At 45.3% G+C, this 16,362-nt stretch overlaps 1 protein-coding gene across 3 annotated transcripts; it reads right to left on the bottom strand.

Annotated features, from left to right (window-relative positions):
• Window positions 1–11: 11 nt before the first annotated feature.
• On the bottom strand, window positions 12–15,176 carry NUDT6 (nudix hydrolase 6). Of its 3 annotated transcripts, none has more exons than XM_054065102.1 (5): window positions 14,973–15,123; window positions 13,367–13,570; window positions 7,409–7,464; window positions 4,348–4,402; window positions 12–882 (listed from the first exon to the last, which is right to left on the bottom strand). In XM_054065102.1, the coding sequence occupies exons 1-5, from the start codon at window positions 15,121–15,123 to the stop codon at window positions 491–493; spliced, it is 858 nt and encodes a 285-aa protein (XP_053921077.1). In that variant the 3' UTR covers window positions 12–490. The 3 variants fall into 3 exon arrangements, with proteins under 3 accessions (XP_053921077.1, XP_053921075.1, XP_053921076.1); XM_054065100.1 differs by lacking the exon at window positions 14,973–15,123 and adding an exon at window positions 14,537–14,939 and having other exon boundaries at window positions 16–882; XM_054065101.1 differs by lacking the exon at window positions 14,973–15,123 and adding an exon at window positions 15,156–15,176 and having other exon boundaries at window positions 17–882.
• Between the last annotated feature and the right edge of the window lie 1,186 nt (window positions 15,177–16,362).

Raw genomic sequence — 16,362 nt, 5'->3', positions numbered from 1 at the left:
TTCCAAGCACGTACACACTACACTACACTGAAGAAGCTGAGTTTCCTGCTCCTCTCCAAATTACCAAAACCATAAACAATTATTTGCTGATATATGAACTACTTTTGCAGATATCAGATTAAAACAGGAATGTTTCATACTGTGCTTATATTGCTCTTTACACCTATTGTGCCAGTGTGTGTGGAGGTAAAATTACTTCGAAAATCTATTTTCAGTAACACTTCTGTTTTCGGCTAAGTACCTATGTAGAGCTACTTTATTTACTTTGTTTGCTTTACAGAGTAAAGGAAGATAAATCTGATGCACACTTACAGGAATATTTACCTTTTAAACTAATTTATATCTCTATAGCATATTAGAGAATAGAGTAAATAATTACTTTCTAATAATTACCTAAAAAAAAGTCCATAGATAGTTTTACTATGGTCTAAATAACGCTACAATAACATTTCTAAATTATTGTTGTTATAATGAAATGTGAAAGTTACTGTTATGATGTAAGGTTTCTATAGGACTCGGGCAGCTCCCTGTGATATAGTTTGTAGAACAGGCCTGTGTAAACAGCTGGGAACTCTCTCATTTTTATATCAATCTTATCAAACCCTTCCCGGTATCCATAAACTAAGAGTTTAGCTATGTTGCTGGTGATAGGAGTAGCGTGTTTCGTCCTGGCGAGCTCGTCGAGGTCCATCCATTCACACTTCAGGCACTCCTGCTGGCAGAAGCTAATGTTGAAGGAAGAGGGCTCCAGGCGACAGATGATGTACATATCCGACTTGCCAAAGGCTCCGGGGTGTTTGTGTTGCTGTCTTATGCTTAGGATGGACTTGAACTCTGACTTGATGCCAGTCTCTTCAAACACCTCTCGAACTGCTGTGTCTCCTAGGTGAGAAGAGCAATCTTTACAATACAGAGAAGAATGGCTTAACACTCTGTACACCTTTTGATCACAGAACGTTTCTAAGTCAAGGCATTCTCTGTTCTGCTTCACAAGCTTTTCAGAGTGTAAGCCTATTTGTTTCAACCCAAGGATAAGGTTAGTTTTTGGTCTCCAAAGAGAATGAATCACTACAAGGCTTTTTTGTGTATATCCTATAAAATGATAGAAGTAAGAAACTTTTGGTGGTAACTGTACAGGGTATGGTTTTGAAACAGACGCTGCAGGTTGCCGGCTCCACTCATCTCTTGGTCCAAGATAGCACTGCACCCTCTTTTCAGGCCATTGAATCTCGGCCTGTGTCTCCCTGCTTGCCGCTGTCAGGTGTAGGGTTCAGACCCTGTGCAGCCCAACACTGTACGTGCGTCAGATCGCTCGATCAAATCACTGTTTCACTGCACTGTGCCACAAGGTGTAACAACCTGGGTAAAAGGATCATTTTAAGAACGTGAAAGTTGGTACCAAGTCCTTTCTAGAATTTCTCTCGAGTGTGTTGTGACATCTCAACTACACCATAATAGCAGAGCAGCACGCAGCCCCTTCTTGCAGAAAATGTGCTGCACCCATACAGTTTGTGCACACCAGCCAAAGTAACGGAAGTGTTAACATTCCCTACTATCAAAACAGCCAGAACCACAGGGGTCTGGAGGGTCTCTGTAGTTTGTTGCCATCCAGCCAGCTCCTGCTTGCTTGATGGTGGCTACTGGCAGGGAAAACACTGGGGTATTTTCAAATCTAGATAAACTCAGTTGTGTCTTGCCTGAGAGGTAAATGTGCGTAGCTGCTTTGCATTGCTGTCTAATTCAGCTGGTTCATTTTCGGTGAGAAATGAGTGTTGGCTCACTTCCGAAAGTAAAATAGGTTTTACAGAACCTTGTAGAGATTTGCCTTCCTACGGAAGCCTGCATCTGGAGTGCCAGAGGTAAGCAACGCATGTTTTAGGGGTAGTTTCCAATAATAATGTCAGGACATCTAGTGGAAATGTGTAAGAGAAAGATCTATCCAGTAGAGGCCAAACAACTATATGTGTCCCCAGTTCTGCATATCCTTCTGCCTCAGCTGAGCGTCCATCCTGCAGTGGAACGATCTGTAAGGTTTACACTAAGCGTACAGGTCTTTGTGAGACCAGAGATGCACGAGCACATGCTGCCTGCAGAGCATTTCTGTTTGTGACTTTGTCACAGTATTCATTAGTTAAAAGGCTACTGCATATGTGGAAAAAGTACATGGAGGAAGATAGTGATTTATCGCTGTTGACCCTGGGAGAGATTGTTTTACGTTGTCCAGGCCTCTGTGGTTATCTGGTTTAAACCGGTGGTTATGGAGCAGATGCCCTGTGGCAAGTGGTTTTATTATTGGGCAAGGGGCTGTATTGCCCAGAAGTGTTCAAAAAGGGCGAACAACTGAGATTACAAGCAATGCCAAGGCAGGCTGTGGTAAGAAAAATGAAATAATTACAGATTTAATTTATGCTTTGAGCTTTGCTTTTAGATAAAGTGCCTTTTTTCTTTTCTTTTTTATTGAAATGTATATTTCTGTTTAAATATATCATTACAGTTAAATGAGAAGAAACACTAGGGCTTGAGTTTCAGAAATACTGAAATACAAAAATGTGTGCACTTTGCTTAATCTGCATTATGAAACTACTCAAATTACTTATGCAAGTCAGTTTGTACTCATTAAAGTAGGCAGCCGTATATTTTGTCATTTCATATAATCACAGGATCTTCAGGCTTTGTGTAACTGCAATTTGTGATTGTAGTTTGAAATATAGTCCCTGAATGACTGTGAGTTTCTAAGGTTTGACATGAGATAAAAAGTAAAATTAAGCTCTATCATATTTTATGCTTCAACAATTTATATCTTCTTGCAATATTAAGACATGAAGCAAAGAATTGTAGTGTTTATTATTATACCATTTGGTAGTGGCAGGAGGGGTGCTGGAAGAGACTTGTTTTGTCTTGGATCTTTTTCAGTGCTTACATCCATTATGGCTCCTGCCATAATCCCTCCTGTTATTTAAGGAATGGCCACTGGCTGACTCATTAACAGTATTGCTCTGGGGAAGCAGTAGCCACTGCTGGTCAGTCTTTTCCCTCAGTACAAAAATCCCTCTGCTATCTCCCAACCTAGATCCACTCTTCCTCATTAGAAGTTGGACTGGATGATCTTACAGGTCTTTTCCAGCCTTAATGATTCTGTTATTCTCAGTGGACGGGTGCCTGGCCAGACACCAAACACGGCATTTGGGATTCTCCCGAAAGCATGAATCTATGTCACTGTGTTAGATGTATTTGCACCATCATTCAAATAACTTGGTTCTTGCCACCACGTTTGACAAAAAGATTTAGTTAAAACATGACTCGTGAGTTACAAACCCCACAATTCAACCATATCCTGCTGCCTGGAATACAAGCCCTCCACGTTGGCGTAGGGACTGTTGAGGTTGCACAGAGATATTTCTAAGGTGTGAGAAAGATTTAGGAAGCTGGGGCTCAGTACCGGATTTGCCAGAGCTGATGCATTGTTCTGGGTAACATTTGTGAGTCCTGCATTACTTACTGGCCTCTATTCGTATCTGAATACTGATGGGGGGCTAAATTAATGCAACTTTTGAAACCAAGACCCACCTAATAACTGCAGTATAACTTAAGAATTAGCCAGTCTATGCATTGTAATTTTAAGGAGTGAGATACAAGGAGAAGAAAAAGCCGAATTTTCTCTCTTTGTCAGCACACTTGTTTGTTCACCTTTGAATGTAACCAGCAGCGTTCACTCCTGGTTGTGCCATGCTGGGTAGAAATGATGGCTTTCCTCAAATCAGCATTGCTTTTTAAAACAGAAGTGCCTTATGTTTCTGATTGAAACTGGGTACCCCCAGGACTTGGGCACTGCGCTGTACGCTGGTCCTGTGCCCAACAGCTCTTGGTCTAAACAAACAAATGGGTGGAAGGAAACAAGTGTATTTATTTAGTTTTGCACATTAAAAATGGAGAGCTGGAAATTTTTGCTCAGAATGTGATTGAGCTCAGAGCTCTGGATTCCAAGTGAGCTGAGAGCTCGCCGATTCCCTTTTACTTGGGCTATAGACTGATTACCTTAATCCGCTGCACTTTTGGCTCCAATTACAACATATCCAGTAAGCCTACAAAACTCTATAAAAGCTGGCTTCAAGCACTCCTTGAAGAGAAATTGTGGGAAAGGGTAAATGTTATAAATACAAAGCTGGTCTGCCTTGAATTTAACATTACCCCACTGCTGTTAAGGTCAGTGGATCGTGTCACTTTGTCTATTCACCATTAACCCAAAGAAGCGATTAGTCACAGGAGTGATGTGGGTCACGATGTATCTCAGTATTGTTAACGACCTTATAATTCTGTTGACATCTGACCTGTTATCCTAAGACTTACCAATGTCTTCGCCTGGATTAGACAGACCTCCTGGAAATTTCCACGCATTTAGAGTCTGCAGTAGAGGGAAAAAATACTAATGAAGCACACAGTCTGTTTTGTACTCTTTTACTATGAAGGAGACAATTAACAGATGACTTTTTCTGTTGAAGTTGCAGTGTTGTAATTACTCTTACAAACAGCAGTAGAGATTTAAGTAGGAACTTGTTTGTTCTTGCTAATGTGGTGATCGGATACCGACAGTCTGTATGAAATATTGGAACAAAACAGCTACTGACTGAAAATACAAGCTAACAGTCATTACACAACGTTGCTGCTAGATACCTAGAGTAGAGGAATATTAACAAAAGCTGCTACAGACTATATAATCTTTAGTATTTAATCACTAATGTATTCCACTCCCATGGATTTGGCTTTTAAAAAATGTATATATATTTAATCTTACAGAAAGGTATGATTGTAGTACTGTTCTGTACTGCACTGGCTTTAAGATGACTTTGTGTGTCTGTAATAACCATTAAGTGTCACTTATTTGTTTTTATGGAATACAAAAACCTGAGGCCTGGTGTGTGATTTATATATGGAATCATTTATTGAATTGCAATAAAGTTCAGTACTTAAAACAATGTGAAATGCGGACTTGGTGCTGTTATTGATAGTGGTGGGAAAGGAGTCCCAGTCCCTACGCCTCACAAAGATTTGTTGGCACTACCTTTACATCTGTGTGCTATTCCTTTTATTTCTTTCCTTAGTATAAGTTTTATGTAGGAAGAGGTTAACTTTCAAATAAAAATTAGTGCAGTAAAAAATGTATGATCAGGACAAATAAAAAAGTAGCTTTTCTTGTCAATGCAGCACAGCGAGGGAAGCTGTGTGCTTTCCAGTGATTTGAAACTCCACCGACTACACTGGAAAATGTTTTTTTTTTTCTGGGCACTCTTAAAGGGCTTGGATAGGGATTTAAAGGAATAGATTTAAATAGTGCAGATGGAAAATACATACATTTGTCTACCAGCTTTCAGATTTGCTTTCAGTTCCTGGAAATCTTAGTGTGGAAAGGGCTGTGGAACTGCCCTTTCATGGCTGAACCCAAACAGGTCTTGGAATTCCACGAGCTGCTTAAAATGTTTCTTAAGCTTTCAGAACATCATTTCCATTAAAAAATCACCATTTCAGGGAAATAGTCCTTTTAGGAGGGAAGGAGAAGGGAGAGGAGTGCTGGAACTGACACTGGGAAACAACCATCGGAGCCAGTTTGTTTGCACCGGGATTTTACTTGCTCACTGCACAAGAAATGTATGGGTATGCGTACACTTCAGGTTTTGTACTAAATTTTATCCACTCAATAAGAGCGATGTAAAGGGAGGAGTCAGAAACAATCCCTTTTTTCCTTTCACCGTCCTCACCTGCTGTGCTGTCAGCTCTGTTCTGGAAAGGTAAGCTGAAACAGTTGACCTGGAATATTACGCATCCAGCTTTTCAGAATGAATTGGAGGGAAGAGTGGTGCCAGGCTGGTCCTCTTGTGTGCTGAGAGGCTAAGGAGCTCATGTCTGGTGAGTGTGGACTTGGACCTAGAACCCAAATAGCGCATCTGATGCCTTATTGTAACACTGGACAGGGACAGAGGCTGTGTGTGAGCTTTAACAAAGCCACAGTGTTAGGAAGTTAAGCCTCCTGGGCTTCGGAAACTACCGTTCCCTTCTACGTATGCAGAAAGTACCATTTCCCCTTTTACTCTCAGACTGACTTAGACAGTTAATGAAAGGTAAGCATGCAGGTACAGAATTTGTGTGCATAAATGGAAAAATAAAACTTGGCATTTCTGAAGTTCATTCTGTGCTGTTGGGTTCCTGTAGTCTATAGAACTGGGACCATTTCTGGAGATGGATACTTTTGTTACTAATTACTGAACACAAGCCTCCAGGTCCTGCTAAAGAGAAGGCCTTCAAAAATTTTGCCTTATGGTAAGTAAAAATATACAATTAAAAGTCTACAGAAAACTTCCTCTGAAGTCATGTTACAAATCCACTGTGGTTTATGATTGAACCTGCCTATGAAAGCACTCTTCAATCAAGTTCATTCACAGTGTTGTAGTTACCAATGAACTGAAGTGATGGTTAATTTGGGTCCCGAGAATAAATCTCTTTGTAGCTATTTCCAGGAAGGCAGAAGAATGCAGCCAGTGAGAGTCTGGCTTAGTTTTAACACTATAAAATAAAAATGATGCACCAGAGAGTGATTCAGTTACTGATTACAAAGCTGTGATTCTTTCCACCCTACAATTGCAGTTACGGTCACTGGACTGGAGATGCTTCTATGAAATTTGCAAGTGAAAGCATAATGGAAGCTGAGTACATTTTAAATGGAATAGCACAGGCAGCTGCTAACGAGCCAGTAAGGTGTCTGCACTTGCTCTATTAAAACCCAGGTTAGCCTGACAGAGGCTGGAAGATGTTGCCAGGGACAGATGCTCAGTTACCTCAAGCCACATCACACCACCCACCACTGCCACACCAATGTGCTCTGGTCTGGCATTCCTTGTAGCGAGGTCAAGCACTTTGGTTTGTGAGAAATTAATGATCTTTACACCTGCTTTACAAAGGTGGTCTCCAGGGCACGGCCAACCATGTTATTGCTTATTTAAAGCCACAGATATGCCTGGAATTTTTTAAACCAAACAAAAGCAGAATCCTTCTGCCAAAATCTGCTTTGAGCCATGACGGTTTTCTAGAGGTCTGTGGGGATTCAACCACAAGATCGGGGAGTCTTGGGTCAGTTAGAGAGGAAAACAAAAAACTCTAAGCAGAAGAGAAACTCAATTCTGCTCCTTCAATCACCAGTTACAACTGAAAACAAAGCTATTGATTTTCAAAGTAGTTTTTTTCCCCTCTTCAAATGCAACAGTGATCTGTTGATAAAGGTGTTCTAAGAAACTATTGAAAGGAAGTAACTTCTGTCACAATTCTGGACTGGCATGAAAAGAAGATGATCTTTGTTTTATACTACCCCATAGGCTTCTTTAAATAAACTTCTCTATTTCATAACTTATACCCAACTTACCTTATTTCTGTCTTGGACGACCAACACCCTTCCAGAGCTTTCATCTAAAACAGCACCTAGTAGTGAGATAATATTGAAAAATATGAAGTATTAGATGACAATGTTCAATCTTAGCAACCATAAATTAATGTTTTGATAAACTCCTACTGGGACTCAGTTTGCAGTTACCAAGATTCATCTGGATGAACTGCAGAAAGTGCTTTGTTGGTGGAAAACTGATAGGCAATAGAGTATGAAAAGAAGGTTAAGCACATGGTATAAAAATTCAAAGTTAGTAGCACCCACATTGAAGTTCCAGATTAGACAAGAAACGGAAAGAATAATTGGCTTGTGTTATTGTCAGAACTTTGCTTGCTTAAGCAGAGACGTGTCTGTAATCTTGCCTGAAACCTAGAAGATTTTTCCAGTGACTCTGGCTGAGGAGCCACGATGGGCAAGAGCCTTTCTCCAGGGAAATTAATACTGAAACTCCTCCGTGCTCTAGTGAAGATCGGAGTGGTTTCTGGTTAATAACACACAAGGTTTAGTACTCAATGGGCTGGCGCTACTGATAACGTTCAACCAAGCAGTTGACTATAAAATCGTACTGTGCTGCCCAGCTAACAACTCATGACAGGAACTGCACAGTAATCTGGGTCAACTTGTTAACCAAAAGACACTGCTTCCACGTGGAAAAGTGACATTTTCACTTGAATAAGAAAAAACCAAATCCGGATGTATGACTGAAAAGTTCAGCTCTTCCTTGTAGCCTCATCCTCAGCCCATGACTCTCCCGCAGAGTACAAGTTTTCCTACTTTTTAAAACCCAAGTGCTTTTGTGTTTAATCATTACGTCATGTGCATTGGTCAGAGTTTAAAAAAGTCTTTCCTTTAAAACAGACCTTCTCTCGGATTTTAAAGCTGTGCACTGTGGTGAGCAGAATGAGTACAGTGCTGCAACCTACCAGGCTCTTTTCCACATCAGTCATCCATGGGTTTCAAATTAGTAGGTAAAGATGAAAAAATGCTTATAACATTTTACAGCAGGAGGAAAAGTATATGGACAGACTCTTGATGATCTACGCATTTAAAACGCTATGGAGAAGTATTTCCACAGAAGGGAATTATTAAGGCATGAGTGTCCAGCTCAACCCCCCCCCCCCCTCTGCTTTTTAACCATACAGGGCAGATTTATACGTAGGAGGAATGCTTACAAGATGAAATACCAGTCTTCCTTCAATAATATCAAAGGATGTACTTTAAGAGGGTAGTAACGTATCTGCTTCCCCCAGGCTTGTGACTTTATGATTTCATTCCTCCTGTAAATATTCAGCAGTGCCCAGGTTCAAGCACTGTAGCGATTAAAAGAGGGAACAAAAGGAAAACAGGAGCAAGTTCAATGCATGCTGTGACTGCAGGGATTGTTCTCTAGAAAAGCCATTCTTCAGCCAAGAATGGTTGGCTGAGACCGAGGAGGGTTTCTGAAGAAATGAAACTGTGATTTGAATCAAACAGAAAAAAACATTTTTTTTCTCTTTCTCTAGAAATCGATGCCTGTGAATGTAATTTTTGGCAGTGACATTCTGTCAGATGTCTAGAATGTCTGCTAGATGATACCTAAATCCAAAGCAAGAAGAGTAACAGGATTTGCTGTCTGGTCTCATTTTCCCAGGTGTAACACAGGAGTCCCTGTGCTGAAGCTCACTGGGCCACAGCTGGTAACTATAGGTGAGATCAGAGTTTGGCTGCAGGCTCTAACTGCGGCTTTACACACTCATTCTTGCTACAAATGTGGCACCTGGAGCCTTAAATCATGCAATGCCAGGATGACTTTCTGGAAAGGTTTACACTTATACCCTAAGCAAGTAATCACTATTGCAACACAGCTTAGTTTGGGATGTACTCTTTTGGGAAATAGGTAAGAAAATTAATTTAAAAAAAAAATCCCCTCAGACAGCTGCTGACAATGAGTAATGGAGGGGAAAAAAAAATCTCTGCCTGTTTTTATTTGGGACTGATGTAACACATATGCAAAGATGCTCCAGTTCTGGAATCCCCAAGAGAAGAAGGATATGGAACTGTTGGAACAGGTCCAGAAGAGGCTATGAAGATAATCAGAGGGCTGGAGCACCTCTGCTCTGAAGACAGGCTGAGAGAGTTGGGGTTGTTCAGCCTGGAGAAGAGAAGGCTCCAGGGAGACCTTAGAGCAGCCTTCCAGTACCTGAAGGAGCTACAGGAAAGCTGGGGTGGGACTTTTTACAAGGGCATGGAGTGATAGGATGAGGGGGGAATGGCTTTCAATTGGAAGGGGGAAGATTTAGATTAGACATTGGGAAGAAATTATTCAGGATGAAGGTGGTGAGGCACTGGCACAGGTTGCCCAAGGAAGCTGTGGCTGCCCCATCCCTGGAGGTGTTCAAGGCCAGGATGGATGGGGCCATGAGCAGCCTGGTCTGGTGAGAGGTGTCCCTGCCCATGGCAAGGGGATGGAACTGGATGGGCTTTAAGGTTCCTTCCAGCCAAACCATTCCATCATTCTATGAAAAGCACTTGTCATTCCTGAAAGGAGCACACACAACTGCTTGCATTGTAAGAATCACCAGGCAGGAATAGATACTGCTTTGCAAAACAACCTGGGAACTGTTTTAAAACCAGTTTTGGTTCCTTGGACTCTCACAACTGACCTAACTCCATCCCCCTGTGCGGTCTGACATTTATACTGCTGCTCGTTTCACACCTTTCTGTAAGTAACACGACTGGACAAGGCTAAGGACCATGTGTGTGTCTGTGGAGACCCCTCTCCCTTTTCAACTCCAATGACTTTGATTCAACAATGAGACTGGGCAGCAATGAAAACAACAGCCACCTTGTAAGGCTTATACTGCATGGGAGGTAGAAGAGAATGACATTTACTTTTCTTCCTCTCATTTTACTTTCTTTCCTCAACTTTCCTTCCCTTGCCGCTATTAGGTGGCATATTTACAAGCATGTCACTTTCTGGGTGACAGATCACTTCCTCCTAAGAGGCAGAGAACTTTGGAAAACAATGTTTCAAAAACATCTTAATCATTTAATGCACCAGCAGCTTTTTTTTTTTTTCTTTCGTACTTTTACATATTTGGAAAATCCTGCCGCCTACTAACGGATGCAGTAAGTTAGCTGGAAGATACATCACATATTCCACTATTTCTAAACAATAATGGCCAAGCCCAATGAGTAACGTTTGCTACTCTCTACTTGGCGACTCTGATCTAGTCTGGCAAAATATGGCCTGACCTTGCTTATTCATGCCTTTGTCATCGCTTGGCTGGGTAATGCCGAGGCACCAGCCCTGGCTGTGCTGTGTTCACTGTGTGGGAAACTCCAGACAGGACGAAAACCAGCTGCTGGTCTACTTGGCAATGCAGGCTCACTACCTGTTGTCTGCTCCCTGTGCTGGCTTCCTGCAGGCTAGCAAACCGCTCTCATAATCTCAACTCTTTATTTTCAGGATGCTCAAGGGATTAGGTACTGTGTATTTAACCACCTGGCCACAGCCTTGAGATGAAGACTCATCAACAGCAAATTTGCTCCTTTCCAATCCAGAAACTTTCTAAATATATATTTTTTGTGTGCACGAAATAGGGGTTTTGTATGCACGCTTAGGGTTTGATGCGTACATGCTTACAATATAAATGCATGTATTTAAATAATAATTTAAGAAATTAATTGAAACAGAATTAAGCCTTCACACTACCCAGGGTCCCCCTCTGTTAGTAGAAAGCTAATGGAATAAACATATACAAGGTGGTATCCAAACTGCTTAGCGTATGCTTGGAATGTGTTTCAGATCTCCTGAGAGTGAGTGGAACAGAGGAAAAAAAGAAACCCCAAGTCATTAATTCACACACAGAAATCTATTTACCTACCCAAATGCCTTCCTTAAGTCTTTATCTCTCAAAAAAACCTCCTAATAATGAATAAACATGTACAGGTTTGAAAAGTGGCAGCATAAAATACATACGTTATATGCTGTGCAATTTTTAAATCTGTGCAAAATGATTAAATCAATACATCCCCATTTAATGAAACTTTTCCTTTCCTCAAAGGTTTTTTCCCTACTTGCAGAGTGCAAAGTGCTTATCTCAAAGTACATCACCAAAGTATGCTTTGAAAGTGCATTTTTCCATACTTTCAAATGTTTACTTGAAAAAATTTTCAAAGTTATGATTTTTATTGTACTAAGTCCTCCTTGATAACCATCAGGGTCACAACACATAAATGACATAATTTTTTTTTTAAATAGCACTTTTCACTATGCAAAACCTCCTTCAGAAAAAAACCCCTTTCAGTCATGTTTTCTTAAACATGCAAGTTTTAACCATAAGGAGTAACACAGTGCTTTCTTGGGAGAATGCATTATCTTACTCGAGTTTAATGCCACATATTTTAATAGTGAGGTTTTCATACCTCAGGAAAACATGCTCTAACATGTTCATTGAAAAAATCCAAGCCCATCTTCAGCTTCTACACTGCCCTCTGCTGCCTTTGTAACTGAAATCTACCAGTACCAAAAGCTGTAGTGCTGTTTTGTATTTGAAAGCTTCATTTTCCAAACCTTACTTTCACCTGACCTGCTACACAGCATAATAACAGCGACACAAAATAATGCGGCTCTTATGACACCTTTCTATTTACGGGTCTCAACACCACCGGGTGAAGAATGAATGCCCCATGCAGTCCATGCAAGCCAGGGACAAACAAGCCAAGCTTGTAATGGGATACTGGCTGTCCCTCTGCTCTAAGTGCTGTGTTACATAGCCTTGACCAGTGCAGGAGGGGTCCAAACCAACCTCTAGATTACGCGACCCTGCTAAGTAATGGGACAGGTAGTTCCATATCTGGAGAAAACTGCCGAGAGACAGGGAGCAGAAACATTCACCTTCGGTGAAGCTGAGTTACAGTTGACTGTATTTTTGGCTCACCATCAGCTTGTATCATCATGCTGTATCACACTGCACAGAAAAACGGGAAACCGTCTTATCTAGCTGCTTGGGAATTTCCTCAGTTTTTAGAGTAAGTCCTTTTCAGCTGTGGTCGTGGGAGGTCTAAGTGGGTAAGCATATGCTGTCCAGATGTTTGTTTGTTTGTAAGATACATTCGTTTTGCTTGTGCACTTCCAGAACAGTTTAAAGCAGCTTTTGGACCTCCGTAATTTAGGCTAACAGTTGAGCTAGCTCCTGAACAATCCCTGTTGGCCAAGTTTGCCCCACTTACAGACCTTAACTCCAGCACACCTTAGGTAGATGCATGTACTATTAAGCATCTACAGTAAGGACAGGGACCAGAAAAATGGCTTGTTGTTTGTTTTTTCAAAGAAGTTTGTGGTTAATTTTTTTTTACTTTTAAAATTATACTCCTTAAACCTTGAAATTCTACTTCTCTCATGGCAAGGTGAAAGCTCAGATACCTTTCTCAAAAAGATGATTAAATTCAATATTTAAATTTTAAAGCTTCAGGACCACATTTTCCTCCCCCTGAGCTGTTTACAATTTCTTCAAACTGGAACCATTTGAGAAACCTCTTTTCTGTCCTGTTTCTAGGAACACGCATGGTTGTAAAGGTGCAACCCTGAACAACATGCTTGGAGTTACCCAAACAGTTAAGTGGGTTTTCATGCACTGGTTGTGCAGAGGCACCACTGATTTCCTGCTGAACCTGGTCCTAAGTGCCACACTTTCTTCTCCCCTTTCTCTCCCCTTTCTGCAACTTTCTCAAACTGGAATAATTTGAAAAATCTCTCTTTTTTTTGACCTGCTTTTAGCAACATGCATGGCTGTACAGGTATGTTCATGAACGACACACTTCACTTTGCAAAACTACCCAGCAGTAAGACGGTTTCCATGCACTGGTTGTGCAGAGGTGAGGTTCCTGCTGAACCCAGGCCTAAGCGCTCACTCTAAAGGCTCTTTCATGGGTGCAAACACTTTTGTGACTGACCTGCAACGCCCACCTGGTGGGTGGCAAACCCCGGCAGTCTGCTGGGCCCTTCTCCCAGCCACAGCGTCAGGGTGGATGCATCCTGCTCGGCGTGATGGAAACCAAACCCTTGTGCAGCAGCTGTGGTCACAAACCCGCTCTGGAAGATGGGGATGCGCAGCCAGACGGCAACACGGCCTTCTTCCTGCCAACAGGCCACTGCACCTGCAAGAGAGAGCAAGGTAAGGAGGGCAAAGGCCTCTGCCACCCCTCCAAGACCCCCTTGCTCTTGCTCCCCATGCTTTTAAACAACAGCCAGGATTAACATGTTGAAGTCTGTATTTTCACCTTATTTACCACAGAGTCAAACTGCCATTGATGCAAGAAACATGTCAGCAGTGACAGGAGAGGAAGTGCTGCCAGCTCAGCATCTTATGTGGTACGATTTGGTGTTTAGACATAAAATGATGGGGTTTATGGAATCACCGAGGTTGAAAAAGGCCATGTTGTTTAAGTCCAACCATCAGCCCAACACCAGTGTACCTACTAAAACATGTCCCAAAGTGCCACAGCCACACATTTTTTTGAACCCTTCCAGGGATGGTAACTCCACTGCTTCCCTGTGCAGCCTGTGCCAATGCTTCATCACTCTTTCCTTGAAGTAATACTTCCTAATAGCCAATCTAAATCTCCCTTGGTGCAATGTGAGGCTATTTCTTCTCGTCCTGTTACGTTAGGATCTACCCGAAGACACAGAGAAATGGATCTTTGCTCTTTCTGACACACTCCACCATGGCTGAGGCTCTGCCCTCCTGCCCAGAGCATACAACTGAAGGCAGCCCCCTCCAGAGAAGAGCAGCTCTCTCACAGGGGGTGGAACCCCTCAAGGATGGAGCAGCTCCCTCCAAGGACAGGGGCAGTCCCCTCACGGGAAGAAAGGGGCACCTCCTTCTCAAAGGAAGGCAACCCCTCAAGGGGAAGGGGCAGACCCCTCATAGGGCAAGGCAGCTCCTTCAGGAGAAGGGCAGCCCTTCAATAGAATCAGAGAATGGTTTGGGTGTCCCATAGCAGGGAGACCTCCCACCAGACCAGGCTTCTCAAGGCCCCATCCAACTTGGCCTTGAACACCTCCAGGGATGGGGCAACCACAGCTTCCCGGGGCAACCTGGGCTAGGCCCTCACCACTCTCACCGTGAAGAGTTTCTTCCCAATGTCTCATCTAAATCATAGAATCACTAGGTTGAAAAACACCTCTGGGATCATCGAGTCCATTCCCATCCGCCACTAACCCATGTCCCTGAGCACCTCCTCTACCCGTCTTTTAAACAGCTCCAGGGATGGTGACTCCACCACCTCCCTGGGCAGCCTCTGCCAGTGCCCAATGACCCTTTCTGTGAAGAAGTTTTTCGTGATATCCAGTCTGACCCTCCCCTGGCGCAGCTCGAGGGCACGCCCCCTTGTCCCGTCCCCTGTCACTTAGGAGAACGAGGCCAGCTCCCTCCACTCTACAACCTCCTTTCAGACCTTATGGTCCCCCCTCAGCCTCCTCTTCTCAAGGCTAAATCGCAGCCCCCTTAAGAGGGCGACCCATCTCCCCCGAACCTCCCGAGCCCACCCTGCCACTTGCCCCGCAGCCACCGCCCGAAGGCGGCCCGCTCCAGGCGGCGGGGATGGCGCAGCTCGCCCAGATCCACGCTCACCCCCCCGAACTTATCCGGCCGCGCCCGCAGCCCGGCCAAGGCCCCCCAACTCCGCGCCGACCGCCACAGCCGCCCCATGGCGCCCCAGACCCGCCCCGTGGAGCCCCAACCGCCCATTGGCGCCTCAGCCGCCCGCGTGACCTCTCCCCGACCCACCACCGGTCCCGCCCACCGCCCGCCTCAGCTGACCACGTGACCCTGCTCAGACGCGCGCGTGGCCCCGCCCACCCCACTCGCCCATTGGCCCCGCCCAGCTCGCGCCAACCGCCTCAGCCACGCGCCCCCCGTCGCGTACCGCCCCCCCCCAAACGCCTCAGCCACGCGGCCGCCGTCGCGCGCCGCCCCCCCAACCGCCTCAGCCACGCGGCCGCCGTCGCGCGCCGCTCGCCTCAACCGCCTCAGCCGCGCGCCCCCCGCCCCAACCGCCTCAGCCACGCGGCCGCCGTCGCGCGCCGCCCGCCTCAACCGCCTCAGCCGCGCGCCCCCCGTCGCGCGCCGCCCGCCTCAACCGCCTCAGCCACGCGCCCCCCGTCGCGCGCCGCCCGCCCCAACCGCCTCAGCCGCGCGCCCCCCGTCGCGCGCCGCCCGCCTCAACCGCCTCAGCCGCGCGCCCCCCGTCGCGCGCCGCCCGCCTCAACCGCCTCAGCCGCGCGCCCCCCGTCGCGCGCCGCCCGCCTCAACCGCCTCAGCCACGCGGCCCCCGTCGCGCGCCGCCTGCCCCAACCACCTCAGCCACGCGGCCCCCGTCGCGCGCCGCCCGCCCCAACCGCCTCAGCCGCGCGCCCCGCGTCGCGCGCCCCAACCACGCGCCGCCCACGTGACGCCCTACCCGCGCGCCCCAGCCGCCCACGTGCCCATGCTCGCCTCGCGCCGCTGCCCGCTTTGCTCTAGCCCCGCGGGTTATGTTTCCCGCTCGCGCTGCGCTGCGGGTCCCTGGCTCCGTGCCGGGGGTTCGTCCTTAGAGGGGGTGCGGAGAGCGCCGAGCCTGTTGGAAGCCGGGGCGAGCGGGGGCGGCACCGAAAACGCCGGGAAATGGACTCTCTAGGACTCATTCTGGAGCTGTAGAAAGCAGCACCTTTCTCAGGGCTGGGAGGCACGAGGCAGCGATCCCCGTGGAGCCTGTGCAGAGCCCAGAGCTGGGACGGGGTGGATTTCGCACTCACAGGTACAGGGATAATTTCCCTGGACACCTCCTGTGTGTTGTTCCTTCCCAAGGACTCATTTTTATGTTTGATGTAGACAGCCAAATCTCTTTGCTGATTTGGAGCTTCGGAGCCAGCGCTGCCTGACCCATACAGGAGTTTATTTGCTCTCAAT

The sequence above is a fragment of the Cuculus canorus genome, chromosome 4 (assembly GCF_017976375.1).
Source record: "Cuculus canorus isolate bCucCan1 chromosome 4, bCucCan1.pri, whole genome shotgun sequence".
Lineage (NCBI taxonomy): Eukaryota > Metazoa > Chordata > Aves > Cuculiformes > Cuculidae > Cuculus > Cuculus canorus.
This window is presented reverse-complemented; position numbering and strand designations above follow the sequence as displayed.

Excerpts from the sequence above, each read along its gene's own strand:
- NUDT6 (XM_054065102.1), bottom strand. The coding sequence starts at position 15,123 with ATGGGGCGGCTGTGGCGGTCGGCGCGGAGTTGGGGGGCCTTGGCCGGG. Across the intron at positions 13,571-14,972 it reads CTTCGGGCGGTGGCTGCGGG|GTGCAGTGGCCTGTTGGCAG; the intron begins GCAAGTGGCAGG and ends TCTCTCTTGCAG. Across the intron at positions 7,465-13,366 it reads CCACCAGGTGGGCGTTGCAG|GTGCTGTTTTAGATGAAAGC; the intron begins GTCAGTCACAAA and ends TCTCACTACTAG.